Here is a 16,348-nt window from a genome sequence, read left to right as displayed (position 1 = left end):
TCCCTCCCTCTAATTGTTCTTCTCTGGCAAGCACACATACTTATAACAAAACAAAACAGAAACTTGAAAAGGAAAGAAAATAGAGGTTGGAAAACTCAAAGGAACCCCTACCCCTGACTTTCCAGCCCTCCACCCCCAGTCTCCTTACTGCCCTTGACTATCCTCTCTGCTTTAACATTGCAAGATGCCAGTGGTTCCATGGAGGCCTAGAAGTAGGGCTTCCCTTTTATAGTTTCTTCAGCTTATAAATTTCTGTCCTTTCAGGATCTTATAAAGAAGAACACTAATATGCCCAAAATTGGGAGTGAAGCTAGCTCTGTGGTCCTGCAAGGACTAGATAAAATATCCTTGGTGTAATCGATGAAATGGGCCCTCCGTTAGAAGAAAATAGCATTCTTGTGCTTTCTTGCCCACCTTATTCCTAGGAGTCCTGGAGCTGTTTCCAAAGAGAGAACACAGAACACTCGCACCACTCTGTCTTTGCTTTTACTCTGGGGAAGTTAGTTATTTATACCTTTCAAACTGTTATTTACACAGATTCTCATTGCTTTCTTTATGCTTTGTGTTGTCATCGTCTTTGTCAGGCAACCTTAGAGATGATCCAGGGAAAATATGAGAAGAGAAAGGGAAGATAATGGTGGTCATTGAGTAGTCAATGTGTAATAATTATGTTTTGTGGTAAAAGATGAGAATAACATAAAACAGAAGTAGTTTCCATTTTGAAAAACATGTCAATAGCTGACAAACTGTATCAAAATCTTTATTTCTAGTCTTGCTCGTAAAGAAATTTTAAATTCTGTAGGCTTAATAAGGGGCACTAGGTTTTAAAATTAAGCCCTTTTTAAACCATCAATAATAGATGTGCCTTGTATTCATGATTTTAGTTAGAGAAACGAGCTGTGATGGACTGGAGCAAAGTTGTGGCTAAATTATGCTTTTCATTTTCTTCTAGATGTGATATAAAGATCAAATTTAGGAAATCTCTCTTTTTTACATAACATTATTGTGTATATTGTGTACTTCTATACCATCACTAGAAACTTCTTTTATAATATAAAGAAAGATTGGCCAAAATTTTACCCATATTTTAAATGCTAGTTATGTGCTCTGTTATTTGGATGTAAAAGCTTGAGATTCTTGATATTAAATTGGCAAATTAATTCTTGGCAGCCTCATAGTTTGGTTTGGCCAGAATTCTTTCAATAACCATTTCCAAGAGTAGAAGAAGTGAAAGAGTCTTGAGAACGAGTATATATATATATATATATATATATATATATATATATATATATATACACAAAAAAAAATGAAGTGAGTTTTATTAGATGATACAGTTATAATATTCTAGAAACTACTCAGTGCTCTCTCTATTATATATTGAGATATACTAAAAATAAAAAGAAACAAAGCTCATGAGGTGTTCTATTGGGTTGTGGGGGATGTCTTGACGAATTTTCGCATAGAAAAACATGTCATGACTTTCCCAATGACCTAATAAGTAAAAGTCAAGTGAGTAAGTGAAGCCAGGCAAACAAATCAATTTGAGAGAAAAAGAATGAATCTTTCTTTGCCATTTAAATATCCATTAACCCCTATCTTTAGTTGTAGAAAAAAGGAGAAAATATTTGTACTGATTTTAAAAGGAGCATTTTTAATGGTCATTTTTTCCCCCCACAGAGCCCACCTGAATGACCTTGAAAATATTGTTCCATTTCTTGGTATCGGCCTTCTGTATTCCTTGAGTGGTCCAGATCCCTCTACAGCCATCCTGCACTTCAGACTCTTTGTTGGAGCACGGATCTACCACACAATGGCATATTTGGCACCCCTTCCCCAGCCAAATAGAGCTTTGGGTTTTTTTATTGGGTATGGAGTTACTTTTTCAATGGCTTACTCCTTGCTGAAGAATAGATTATACCTATGAGGAGAATCATCCAATTGGCTTACAAAAATTCAGTGCTTCAAGTTGATAATGAATATATTCGTAGATGTTAGGTGGGAAGGAAGCAGAGATACGAAGACCTGAGGAAAATCTGTTTTGAATGTGTCACTAGTGCATATTCTTTATTCTAGTTTTGGATTTACATTAAAAATTTGACATACTAATTCACAAGTCTCTGGTCTTTTTCCTTAAGTACTTTTATAAATTTTGACTATGTTATAATTTGTAACCTTCCTTTGAAGGAGTGATTATATGTAGGAGAAACCTATATGTCAGTACTGTGAAAATGGGCATATGAAATAAAGAAGTAAAAGAAAACTTTTGTTTGGTTTAATTTTTCAAAAATTTTTTTGAAAGTTTCAAAGCCCTGGAAAAGTTGAAAACTAGTATAGAAAACCTCTACATACCTTCACCTGGATTTACCAATTGTTTTCGCATTTGTCATATTTGCTTTAGCTCTTAGTCTCTCTGTGTTTAATTTTAATTTTTTTTCCTGCTCAATTAAAAGTAAGTTGCAGATAACCTGATATTTTATTCCTTTGTATTTCAACATATTTCATTTATGAACAAATAATCTGCAAATAAATATCTCCAATTTCCCTAACAGTAGCCTTTATAATTGCTTTATTTTTGATTCAGAAATGAAATAAAGAACACGCATAGCCTTAGTACCATTTTTATTTAGTTTTCATTAAGATGGAGGAGTTCCTTAACTTTGTTGTTTTTTGTGACATTGGCATTTTTTTTAGCATAGGCCATTTGTTTTATGAATTAAATCCTTAATCTGGATTAATTTTACATGTTGTTTTCTCATTCTTAGATTCAGATGAAATATTTTTGGTGATGTCTTTTACATTACCATATGTCTAATATTAGTGATATTAGATATGATCAACTTAGTAAGGTAATACCAACCTCATTTAAAAAATATTTATTTAATTGTATTTATTTATTTATTTTTAATTTGACCACAGAGAAACAGAGAGAAAGGGAGAAAGAGAGAAAGCAAGCCACCAGGTCTAGGACACCATGGTCAACCATATGGGAGTTCAGTGCCCCAACCACCACACCACCTGCTGATCCCCTAACTGCCTTTTTTATTGTGAAGATATATTTCTTTTTTGGTAAGCACATGGTAAAAATTGTGATGTTGTGTATCTTTTCCTAATGTTAAGTGACTTTGCATATGGTGAATTTTGGCTTTAGGAAATTTTTGTGGTGTAATTAATGGAAAAGACTAAAGCTCAGAAATGAGAAGTTCAAACTCCAGGAATTAGACCTACTAGTATAACACCAACCCCCCCCCCCCAACACCCCCCCACACTATTCCCTTCAAATTGATTCATAAAATTAACCAGCATAGCATATATTGTGGACTAGAACAATTAAGTAAATGGAGGGCAACTGATTTACTCTGATTTGCAGTTTCCTCTAACTTTATGAAAGTTTTTGAAGGTCACATATTTTATGTATGTGAAGCATATGAAAAATGTATGTCTTAAGCAATTAAATGTTCTCTACGTGAAAATTATTTGAATAATCCATCAATCATATAGATTTAGTTAGCTGAGTTTTTTCTAACTTTGGGTAAGATTTTTGCTTAACTATTGTCACTTATTTCATTGCTTTTTTTTTTTTTCATTTCTGTTTCCCTGATAATACTCAGAGTAGTAGCAGACTGAATCGTGGTTATTGTAATGGCTATGCATTTAGCTACTGATATTTGGTGCACGTTACTGGACAATTGTATTAGGATTTTCCAGAAAAATAGAACAAGAGGATTTATACACACACACACACACACACACATATATACACACACACACACATATATATACACAAGTAGAAGAATGGATTTATTACAGGAATTATCTCATATGGTCACAAGGTAGAGAAATCTCACAGTAGGCTGTCTGCAAGCTGGAGAAATAGCCGAAAGACTTGGAAGCAATGCTGTTCCAATCCAAGGAGAAAGGGGACACTTGGGAAGTCACTGTTATGAGTCCAGAGTCCAAAGGTCAGGGAAGTTTGAGTGTGTGGCTGGAGAGCACTGAGTTCAAGATTGGTAGGTGTAAGTTAAGGACTAAGTCAAGGAGAATGGATGGGGCAGATAGATGAATGGGAGCAAAATAGCACCCTCTGGAAGGAAGGGTCAAGAAAGAGGGAAGAAGAAAGAAAACAGAAACTCCACTTTCTCTGTCCCTTCCACATTCCCAGCTGACTGGATGGTGCCCATCTACATTGAAGCTAGGTCTTCCTCAGCCCACTGACCTACACACCATTCATGTCTGATGATATTCTCATGGACACACCTAGAAGCATTGTTTTAACATTCATCCATGCATCTTTTCATCTAGTCATACTGACACCCCAAATTAACCATCGTAACAATTAGGAAAAAAAGAAAAAGGACATTTAGGGGCTAGTGGCATAGCAATAACCAATCCTTTGTGAGATTGACCTACAAAATGAACTTTGGAAAAGTTCTAAATAAAAGTCTGGAGATCTCCCTGAACATGGTCTGTGCATGCATGTCCATGATCTAGGCAGGCTGAAGATAGAGGTAGATTACAGTGTAAGAAGCCTGTTGGGAGTGACTCACTCTCTCTCTTCCCCGCCTCAGAAGAAAGGAAGAAATAAACTTTTTAAAACATTTAAATTTTATATTCTCAGAGATATGAGAACTTTATGTATGTATGTGCAGAACATGCTTAATGAATAATAGAAAAGTCTAGGGATTACCTGTCTCAGTTTTCTAATTTCAATAAAAGTTGTAAAAACAACCTAGAAAGGTTTCTAACTATATTTTCATCCACAAGAGAAGTTTTAGATGTTGCAGGATTTGTTAAGAAAATTGCTTTTATAATATAAAGGAGGACGGCTGAAGAGGAAGGCTAGCCATTGGTCTAGTGTCTTCTGCACCAAGGAATATGACAAAATTGGCTGTGGAGTAAAGTCTGTGCTAAGTGTCTTTTTAACCTATCATAGGATATAGGTGGAATTGCATGGCTCTGTTAATACTGTTACTAATGAGGAATGTGATGGCTATGTTCATGTCTCTGCTTTTTAGAATTCTTATTTAGAAAGCAGATTGTATCTTATTTATCTTTGTATCTGCATCCATATTCACACACACACATACACACACAATCACCTTCATAATCAGTTCTAGTATGTATGTTTAGTAATAAGGTAACTTGGTTACTTCTTCAAATGTCACCCTCTCCCTCACTCATGCCTTTCTCCTTACCTACCTCAAACCAACTCAGTCACAAGGAAGTCCTGATTCTTTTCAGGAATCAAGTTATTTATCTGTACCTCTTACAGAGGCATCATCTAGAGCAGTGATGGGAGTTTTGAGGGGAGAGTTCTGTGACTCAAATGAGACAAGAGTTGGACTGATTTTATTGTAACCTCTGTAGCAAGGGTAAATGTCTGCATTATATAGAATAAAAACCATCTTGTCATACAATATCAGATAAAGTAAAATCTTAATAGGTGTAAGATGCACTGATAGTCATCTTCAGCATATTGAAGTATGGAGACAGGTCATGAGATTTTCATGTATATTGAAATACTCTGTAGTTTAAACAAAGTTGAGGAAACCTGTCTAATCACTGACAAATGTATGAGTTCTTCTATTTTAAAGGCTGAGAGACTTACTCTTTCAGGGCACAGGTGTGATTAGGCCCTGAGAGGCAGATTCATAAAAAAACTAAATATAAATGAGACTGGAGTAGAAATTCAGAATAGCAGGAAATGAATGGAAACAGACTTGTAACTGTCCCATGGCCTGGTTGTCTGAATCCCAGGAATCACTTCATTCTGCCTCTGTGGTCAAAATGTCCTGGAAGTGGAATCATAAGAGAAGCATTGTTGGTTCTCTCTGTGAGAACAGTGCTCAAGATACCAGAGTACCATGTGACTGGTGAGTGTGGTTTTAGCCTGAAAAGAGCTAGAAGAGTCAAATATCAAAGGCATAAGACTAAGATAATCTGTCACATCCAATATGAGATAGAGATGACCTCATGGAACCAAAAATATGGTCTATTAGCTACAGCACCCCACGTTCATCTCCACATTTGGAATGGCCTTGGAATTGGATTAGCAAGACCAAGTCAGATGACATGAGCCCTCACCTCAGGGAGCGCCTAAACACACAGAGTCAGTCCTTCTCTTTGCATTCTTCTGTGTCCTTGACTATAAAATCACTCTTCTAATGGAAACACTCTTACTTTGACCATGTTATAACACATGGCTACCTCTTGGGTTTTACTAACCAAGAAACCATTGACTTGGCATGTCTATGTTGTCGTGTCTAGCAAGGAAGTCAATAATCAAAGGAAACTTCTATAACCTCTGATCCCTAGTTATTATGGTGACGCCTTAAAACCCCTAGTCACAATGAACAGCTCTCTTCCAGATACAACATTCAATGATTTCCAGATCAGACATTTCTCCAGGTCATGAGGAGAAGGGCATGGAGGTTCTGGCACCCAAAGCTATACCCTTCAATGCAAAAAGCCCAGTCCTAGATCTTGCATGAATTTTATAAACCATTCACCTGAGGGCTCTATTTTATAAATACAAAATAACAACAAAAAAAGTTTTTTGAGTTGCATATCTGCATCACACTGACTCTTCTTCGCAGAGGCAGATGGTGAGAAGTGAGGCAATTTGCCTTGGGAGTCTCTACATTCCATTTAGAAACAGCAGCACAAAAAATCCTATGATCATCTCCCCCACTGCCAGTCTGAAATGTCAGCCCTGTGGGAAGCTGATAGGTGTTCCTGCTATCAGCCGAAGCAGCACCTCTACTTCTGTAACTTTCAGGGTACTTTATTCACCATATATTCTATGTAAACTGTTGGATTTGACAAGGAGGAGTTGTCGAAGGCAGACTACTGGGAAGGGGCTGTGTTTGGGTTGAATTTGGCACCAATCTCTCATCCCTGACAGCTCAAGTACAAGACTGTGGATGAGCTATAGGACCTGTGAGCCTCCTCAGTCAGCGGCACAGGCCCTAAGTCGCATTTAATTCAGAAAGCCCTGACAGCCCTGCATAAAATGTGAGCTGTAAAATGGAGAGATAGGAGCTGTGTGCAAGAGTAGGCCATTTAAGTTACTTCCTCTTACTAGAGTGTTGGAAAATATGAACCAGAACAATATAGACTCTCATATACCATGAAGAGATCTGTATTAATAACGTAAAGAAAATATTACAAACTTTAAGCCAGGACATCATGATTTTTAATGGTAAAAGCTAAGAAGAGATACAATGGGTGTTAGAAACTGCCTAATTTGTTTTTAATCTTTGAGCCTAAATCATACTTATCTATGTCTGTATCTGTTTATAAGCACACTCACCCAAAGTAAAATGTAAAGAATTAAAGTAGTCTGGTACAGTGACTAGAAGATTGAATTTGAGAACACCTGTGTCTGAGTGTTGCCTCTGAGACTTTCTGACTGCCTGAGATATTGACCAAGGTATTTAAATATATTACAGTCCATCTTTTACTTTTTTTTTTTTTGATTGTCTCTGACAAGGGCATACACCCTCTGGCAAACAGCAGAAAGACACAGAAAGAGAAAATATTCTCCAATGGGGCATAGTCATGACACAATCCCTTCTGCATTTCTCCATTATTTGGGATTCTGAGTGGGCATGTACACGTGCCTGGTATGTTTTTCTTTTTCTTTTTTTTTTTTGTTTGTTTTTTTTTAGAGAGATTTTTGTGATAGGGCATATGCACTTTCTGAAAAGATAGAGCAGAGAGACAAAAAAAAAAAAAAAAAAAAAAAAAAAAAAAAAAAAAAAAAAAGAGAAATCATCCCTTTGGGAGGGATGGCCATGTCACAATCCCTTTTCCTCTAGGGATTTGGAGCATGCACACACACACATGCCCAGTATGTTTTAAGCTGCTGGGTCTGGGACTCAAACTGATTAACCATGTGGGAGTCTAGTGATGTAACCATTATGCCATCTACTGGTCCCATGCCTGGCATGTTTTTTAAGCTGCCAGGGCCAAGAGTCAAATCAGGTTCATCCATTGGGGATCCAGCTCCCTTAGGCACTAGTTTATGAGACAGGCCCAACCATTGTGTTAATAGTCTATTTCTATAATATTCTGTAAAAGAAACCATCCCATGATGCAGAGGCTCTACAGATGGTTCTTCAGGGTTGAATTGATCTTGACTGGGCTTGCTCCTGTGTCTGCTATAAGCCACAGTTGGTTAGACAATTCTGCTGGTTACATGCCTGGTGATACAAGGCTGAAACCTAAGAGATCTCAGCTAGGATGGCTAAGATGACTCTACTCTGTGTGTCTCACACTCTCCCAACCCCCAGGGCTTGGCACACTATGGGCTGTGGTCAAATCTAGCCTATGGGCTACTTTTATTGGAAAACAGTTGTACTTATTATTTTTCATATTTTCTGTGGTATCCTTTGTTCCACAATGACAGAGTGGAATAGTTGAATAGTATAAAGAGTAAATGGCCTCTGAAATAAAAATATTTACTATCTGGCCCTTTACAGAAAACTTTTCTGACTCTTGCTGCAGTAGGCTAGCCTTGGTGTGTTGCTGTGGTCATGGCAAAGCAAGAACCAAAGTGGAATCATGGGAGTCCCCTTTGAAAAGTCTGCACACATGACAGCTCTCATGCCATTGGCTAAAGAAAGTCACATGGAGCTCTTCAGAATTAAAGTGCTGAGAAAGAGACACAACCTCACAGTAAGAGAAACCACAACATCATACAGTGCAGGAGCGTGGGTGCATGGGAGGGATGAAACATTTAGGTCATTTACACGTCGATCATACTTGCCCACTTAGTGATGCTATTAAGTTTAATTCAGACACGCATCAGGCATTTTATACACCCGGCGTTATGCAATTAAAACAGCATTTATTGTGTCATCATTTTATCAGATCACTGGGAATCTGTAACATACTCATGACAGTAGCAATAGCTATAACTAAGTAAAAAATGCAATGCTGGTATGTGAACTTGGCCTCCTCCCTCTCTTTTGCAATGTGCTTTAGGAAGACAGATGGGACAAGAGACAAATATTTGGATAGCCTTATCGCCTCTGTACCCAAGTTGGTTCCCAAACTGCACCCAGTCTGTTCTCCTGAAATTATCATTTGCACCCTGCTCCCGACCAAGTGTTTCATCAAATTTAATCAGTTTCTGACTATTGACATATTGAATGTAGACCAGAGAATATTATTGACCAAATGTGACATTTTTTATGTTAGTGTGTGCTGAAGTAATCGTGTGTTATCATCTATGAACTATTTTAATCATAAATAAGGACTGTGTTAAAACTTTGAGCTATCCAATCTATAAACTTGATCATTAACAATGTAATTTACCTTTTCTTGTTAATATCATTGTGGCAATATGGTTAGTGGTGGGATTCAAGAAATGATTCTAGTGATGGTTTTGCCCCTGACATACATGGGACATCCAAGCAAGTCACCTACTCTTGCTCTCTCCATTTCTTCACATTTAAAATGAAGGTACTGACTACAGTTTATAACAATATATTATTGTCTTGAAAAATGTAAAGAGAGATATTATGTCCGGGTGAATTTGTGGCCTGGTGGTTAAAGCAGCAGGAGTCCACCTGGCTGACTGGTCAGTTCAAGTCCTGAACCCCAAACTTGAGAAAAAAGCTGGGTGCATGTGTGTGTAAGCCCAAAATCCTAGGAGGGAAAGATGGAGGAGAAGGGAATGTGGCATGACCATTCCCCTTGGAGGCTACTTTGTCCTCACCCTCTGTCTGTCTCTCTGGCAAGTGCATGCACCCGCTAGCAAAAAAGAGGAGAGAGAGAGAGAGAGATTATATGCTACTGTGCTACCACCACAAAAACGATAGCTACATGCAATAAAACATTTGTTAATTAGCTGGGTGTAATCATCCCACAGTATATACATACTTCAAAATGTAATGTTATACATGATAAAAACTTATGTAATATGTCAATTTTTTAAAAAAGAATGATTTAATTTTATTTACTATTATTATTTTGAAATTTGCTACAGGGCATGTACACTCACCAGAAAGAGTGAGAAAGCAAGCCGTCAGGTCTAGAACTTGAACTGTGGTCAGCCATGTTGGAGTCCAGCACCTTACCCACCACGCCACCTACTGGCCTATATATGTTGATTTGTTTTTTTCTTTTTTGGTTTTTATTTACCAGAGGGCTCATTCGCTTACCAGAGAGGTAGAGAGAAGGAGAGGAAGAAAGCACTCCCCAGTGGGGCATAGTAATGCCACAATCCCTTCTCTTCCATTTTTTTCATCCTATTTGGATTTTAGACAAGCTCCCACACATGCCTGGCATGGTTTTTAAGCTTCTGGAGCCAGGATACTAACTACATAGTCAACCCTGTGGGATCTAGCTCCTTTAATCACTAGGTCATAGGGCTGGCCCTATCCATCAATCTTTTAAAAAACAATTTGTCAGTAGGTGACATAGTGACTAAGGTGTTGGAACTACTATATGGCTGATTGTAGTTTGAGTCCCAGACCTGGTGACTTAAAACTCACATTGGGTGCGTGTGCATGAGTGCCCAAAATTCCAACGGGAAAATGGAGGAGAAGAGATTGCAGCTTGGTCATCCTTCCTGGGAAGTATTTCCCAATTTCTCTTCCTGCATCTCTCTCTCTGTCTCTCTGGTGAATGCACATAGCCCATAGTAAAAACAATCCCCCCCACCAAAAAATAAAAACCAAAATAAAAATTGTTTTTAATAAAATACATTTAATAAACCAGAAATATTTAAAAATAATCTGTTAATATTTTAATTCTAAAAATTCTATTTTTTTCTGAAGGCAAGTGTATTCTTTTCATGATAAAATGAAAATATCAAAATATGGGAATAATTATAGTAGGAAACTTATAGCCTCTATTAATGAGGTCAAAACTAAATTTGTGAGTTAAATAGCACTTTGTGGGTTTAAGGTGTTAGAATAATATTTTTTAAATTAATTGTCTCTCAATTACCAATGTGATGTCACCCAAAATGGTTGGTTTTTTTATCAGAAAAAAAAATAAGTTGACCCCATTTTAAGATTTTATTCTACTAATTTTTTCCAACATTGAACATGCTATTCATTGAGCAAATCAGTCACTGGTGCTAGCAGTTGATGGTGGGACAAATGAAATGCCCGGAAGGAAATGAAATGGGTTTCTTTGGTTGTATTCTTTCTGAGATTCCAGAGTCTTGCCTCCAACATTTAGTTAGGTTTTACTTGATCCAAATATCTGTACATCAAATATGAAGAAATCTTTATTTATTTTTTTGGAGAGGTTTTTGCTATAGGGCATGTGCACTTGCCAGACAGACAGAGACAGAGAGACAGAAAGCAAGAAATCACCCCTCAGGGGGGGTGGCCATGCCGCTATCCCTTCTCCTCCATTCTCCTCTCGGAATCTTGGGCACACACGCACACGTGCCCGGCGTGAGTTTTAAGCCAACTGGTCCGGGGCTCGAACTATGTGGGAGTCCAGCGACGTAGCCATTACGCTAACTGCTGGTCCCAAGAAATCTTTATTTTTTCATGAAAGAAATATTTTCCAAGGGCCTCCTATGTGTCAGGCACTATTCCAGGTGCTTGCTACAAAGCGATGAACCGACAAGGGTGCCTTCCTACAGAATTTGCATTCTAGTGGGGCTTCTTTAATTTAGGGTTTGCAAAGAAAGCAACAGCGTTTGTCAAAATGTCTGAACCCATACTGTAATAGGAATTATTTATACCATAGATAGTCCACTGTAGTCTGTAGGCTGCATTTGGCTTGCCACCTGTTGTATGTTCCATGAGCTAACAATGGTTTTTACTACCGAACACATGCAATCAGCTTGACTGGAAGGAAGCACTGACTCTGATCCCTAACTAAGTAAAACATCATCCTGGAGAAAAATCCCCTTCTTCTTAGCAGATCTGAATTACAAAACCAAAAAGTACTCCATTATTATTGTCATCATTTGAGTTTGCCATAACGAACAGTAACTTCTTTTATCTTTTGTAAGTACCTATATAACATACGTAATTTAGCCTCTTAAAATATTTGCTCTGGCTCTTTACAAAGTTTGTCAACCTCTAGTCCATATGGTTGAATTAAAGAATATAAATGGTTGGGGCCAGCAGGTGGCATAATGGTCACAGTGCTGGACTCCCTGATGGTGGACCGCCGTTCAGCGGCAGACCCAGTGGCTTAAAAAATCATGCTGAGGGCATGTGCATGTGTGCCCGAAATCCTGGGAGGAGAATGAAGAAGAAAGGATTGAAGCATGGCCATGCCCCTGGGGGATGATACCTCACTTTTCCTCTTTCTGTCTCTGTATTTTTCTGTTTCGCTTTGGCAAGCATGCACACCCTATGGCAAAAACCTTAATAAAAAAAGGATATTTTACAATTTTCACAGACTAATTGATGCCAGAATTTAACCGAAGTAACTAAGGAAATTATTTGTCAATCTTCAATTAAATTATCTGTTTTGTGTGTGTGTGTGTGTGTGTGTGTGTGTGTTCCAAAGTACTATGTTGTATATGTCATTGGACAAGCTGAAATAATTGGTAATTATTTAAAGATTTACCCAATTTGGTGGGGGCCAGCAGGTGGCTTGGTGGTTAAGGTGCTAGACTCCCACATGGCCGTCCGTGGTTCAAGTCCTGGACCTGGTCACTTCCTCTCTCACTCTCTGTCTTTATCTCTCTCAGTTGAGCACATGTGCCCTATAGCAAGTTAAACAGTAATAGTAATAATAATAATAAAATTAAATAATTCTTTTTAAAAAAATTTACCCAATTGGTAAAGGATCAAGATACTCTTAATTGACTTCTGTGAAAACATCTCGTATTACTTGCATATGTTGAGTTTCTTTGTGTTCTACCTGGTGGCCGAATTTTTTCCCTGGGATCAGTACTCTTGATGTTACTGTGATTGAAATTGAAGTTTTAAAGCCCCTTTGGCTGCAAACGTCTCTTTTTGCTTGGAGTAGATATAGAAATTATGACACTTCCAGTATAACACTATTAAATCACTCACTTCTCAGAAACGGTAGTTAAAACCATTAATGTTTAATCACTTCATTCCCAACGCCAAGTAGTTTACATTAACAGACAGCAGAATATGCTATGGCCAAATGAAACTGAACGGAAAACTCAGAAACAGCTGATGATATCTAATTTAACATCTTTGTTTTGTTCCTGGGACATTTATGCTCACGGTGGTGATTTTATATTGCATACATATAATATAGTCATGGTTATTGCTTTTAAAATTGCTCCTTGTTTCTTCGATGGGCTTAAATTTATTACTGTTTTATGGAGAGATAACATACTGTTCCACTAGGAGCACCTGACTCCTCATTGCTCCACCACACAAACAAATTCTAAATCTACTAATTCAAAACTCACCCTAAACCCTTTCATCAAAACAAAATCAGTAACTATTATGTTTAGGATCCTGGGTTGGAGTTTTAAAATACATTTCAATATATGAAATAGAAAAGTTACAGAGATTTCTGTTTCTAGGACTCCATCCCAAAGATATACTACACAAAACTATGAAAGTATTTGGGGACGAGGCTGTTTACTGAAACACCATTCATAATAGCAAACAGTTGTGAATAATTCAAATATTTATCAGTAGGGGATATCAAATAAATTATGGTGATTCATACAATGGATTATTATGTTGCCATAAAAAGTGAGAAAAATCTCTTTCTGTTCTTGTGATTACTGTGTAATAATCTCCATGATATAAGGAATATATTATTCTCTATATATTTTTTTAAAAAACAATTATTTATTTAATTCCATTTGTTATCTTTTTTTTTTTTTTTTTTTTTTTTCACCTTTTTTTTTTTTTTTTTTTTTTTTTTTTTTTTTTTAATTTGACGAGAGAGAGAGGGAAAGCGAGAAAGCAAGCTGTCAGGTCCAGGACTTGAACCACAGTAGACCACGTGGGACTCGAGCGTCCTCAACCACCATGCCACCTGCAGGCCCTATATATGTTTTTTTAATGTGTGTGTTTGCTCTTCTATTGGGTCATTGAAAAAGTCATGATGTATTTTTCTTTTTTTTTTTTTTTGGCGGGGGAGGTTTTTGCTATAGGGCACATGTGCTTGCTTGAAAAACAGAGAGAGACAGACCAAAAGTGAGAAATCACCCCCCAGGGGGCATGGCCATGCCACAATCCCTTCTCCTCCATTCTCCTCTCAGGATCTTGGGCATGCACACACACATGCCTGGCGTGAATTTAAGCCACCGGGTCCAGGACTCGAACTGCTGTTGACTACATGGGAGTCCAGCAACATAGCCATTAGGCCAACTGCTGGTCCTGATGAATTTTTCTATGCAAAAATGCATCATGACTTTTCTGACATCCTCAAAATTAAAAAAATCATTGACAAGACAAACCATAAACTTTAGAAAATAGTTCAGTATAGAGCAAATAAAAGGATGGAGGAAAGAAGAAAAGAAGCTTTGTTTTAAAAATCTTATTTTGAATAAGATCAGTAGGTGGTATGGTATTTCACATGCCTGACTGCTAAGTCCCAGACCTGGTTACTTGCTTTCTCACTTTCTCTCTCTCTCTTTCTTTCTTTCTGTCTCTCTCTGGTGAGCGTATGTGCCCTCCAGAGAGTTAAGAATAATGATAAATAAAATTAAATTAATAATTTTTAAAAATATTTTCCTTAGGAAACATAATTGTATTTAATATAACAATACAATAAAATGAAATCAAAGGGTAATTTCTAAATATTAAAAGTAATAAGAAGCAAAGTAGCCCCAATCAATCGTATACCATCAAGAGCATAACTTCCCACAGAGGAACTACTCGAAGTGACTTTAATATATAAGAATTTGAACATCACTAATGAGACAAAAGAACTTTTAAAAAAACTTATTGGTGGGAACCAGAAGTTAGCGTAATGGCTATGTCGCTGGACTCCCACGTAGTCGACCGCGGTTCACGTCCCAGACCCGGTGGCTTAAAACTCATGCCAGGCGCGTGTGTGTGTGTGTGCCCAAGATCCCAAGAGGAGAATGGAGGAGAAGGGATTGCGGTGTGACCATCCCCCCTGGGGGGTGATTTCTTGCTTTCTGTCTCTATGTCTCTCTCTGTCTGGCGAGCACACGCGCCCTATAGTGAAAAAACCTCTCAAAAAAAAAAAAAACTTATTGGTAATACTATTACTGGTTGTAGTATGGATATTCTAAGGCTGTACATGTGGAATAAAACAAATGAATACTTACATTGATGTCACTGAAAACCAAGATTTGGGGCATGACAGATAGGAGATCTTGACATGAAATCAATTAGGTTAAATAAAAACTTTGTAATCCTGAATTAGATTTGGAAGCATTAATTTGAACTGATGATGTGTTTTATCTGAAACCATACAAAGATGGCTATATTTTAAATCTATATCCACTGCAAATAATTAGCAGTCAAATGTAGGAAGTGTGAAAAGAGAACTTGTATAAGAAAATACGGTTGCTATTCAAGACTAATATTTTCTAAAGAATTATTTTATTTAACTTTATTTATTTATTTACTTATTTTAATTTGAACAGAGAGGGAGATGAGAGAGAGAGAAAGTAAGCCACCAGGTCTGGGACTTGCACTGCGATTTGCCATGCTGGAGTCCACTTAACCACCATGCCACCTGCCAGCCCCAAGACTACTAATGTTATGTCAAAAGGACTTGGGCCTAAACAAACAGGACCCCTATCAATACATTGTAAGATCTCAAAGATGTTTAAAAACATGAGTTCATAAAATATACAACATACATATACATACACTTATGTATATACGCTATATTTTATATATGAATATAAATACATTTTATGCGTGTGTGTTTCTGTCATCTATCACTTATCTATCATCTTCCTTGAAGGATATTAGGGATCCTATTGTTTTTTGTTTTGGGTTCTGGGTTTTTGTCATAGGGTGAATGTGCTTGCTGTAGACAAGGGAGAGACAGTGGGGGGAAAGTGATAAATCATCCCTCGGGGGAATGGTCACACTGCAATCCCTTCTCCCCATTCTCCTCCTGGGATTTTGGGTATGCATGCACACATGCCCTGCATGATTTTCAAGCCGCTAGATCTGGTACTCAAACCATGGTCGGCCATGTCAGAGTCTAGCACCTTAACCACTATGCCATCTGCTAGCACCTGCAATCCTATTGTTTTTGAAAACTATTTAGAAATAAAAACCTCAAACATTTATCTTGCCTCTCCTATACAAATTATACCTCGGCATGACCAAGAATTGATGGGGAAAAATGTGTTTTTATAGAACCAAAGCAGCTAATGAGTGAAGAAATAATCTATCTTTTCAACTCCTAATGAATTAATGGATCTAAGCACAGATTATTG

The 16,348-nt window shown here is 37.4% G+C and overlaps 1 protein-coding gene across 2 annotated transcripts in view; it reads left to right on the top strand.

The window, feature by feature from the left end:
* The window catches only part of MGST1 (microsomal glutathione S-transferase 1), a 23,643-nt gene extending 21,530 nt beyond the window's left edge, over positions 1 to 2,113 (top strand). Inside the window, exon 5 of one of the 2 annotated variants that reach the window (XM_006167325.3) lies at positions 1,678 to 2,113. In XM_006167325.3, coding sequence (XP_006167387.1) covers positions 1,678 to 1,924 — 247 coding nt within the window. In that variant the 3' untranslated portion in view covers positions 1,925 to 2,113. The remainder of the gene's footprint in view (positions 1 to 1,677) is intronic. The other variant, XM_014583769.2, reaches the window with a different exon arrangement.
* Positions 2,114 to 16,348: the final 14,235 nt, after the last annotated feature.

Source organism: Tupaia chinensis, unplaced genomic scaffold, assembly GCF_000334495.1.
Source record: "Tupaia chinensis unplaced genomic scaffold, TupChi_1.0 Scaffold144702_1, whole genome shotgun sequence".
In the NCBI taxonomy this organism is placed as follows: Eukaryota; Metazoa; Chordata; class Mammalia; order Scandentia; family Tupaiidae; genus Tupaia; species Tupaia belangeri.
Note: the sequence above shows the minus strand (reverse complement) of the source record. Positions and strands in the feature narration are given on the sequence as shown.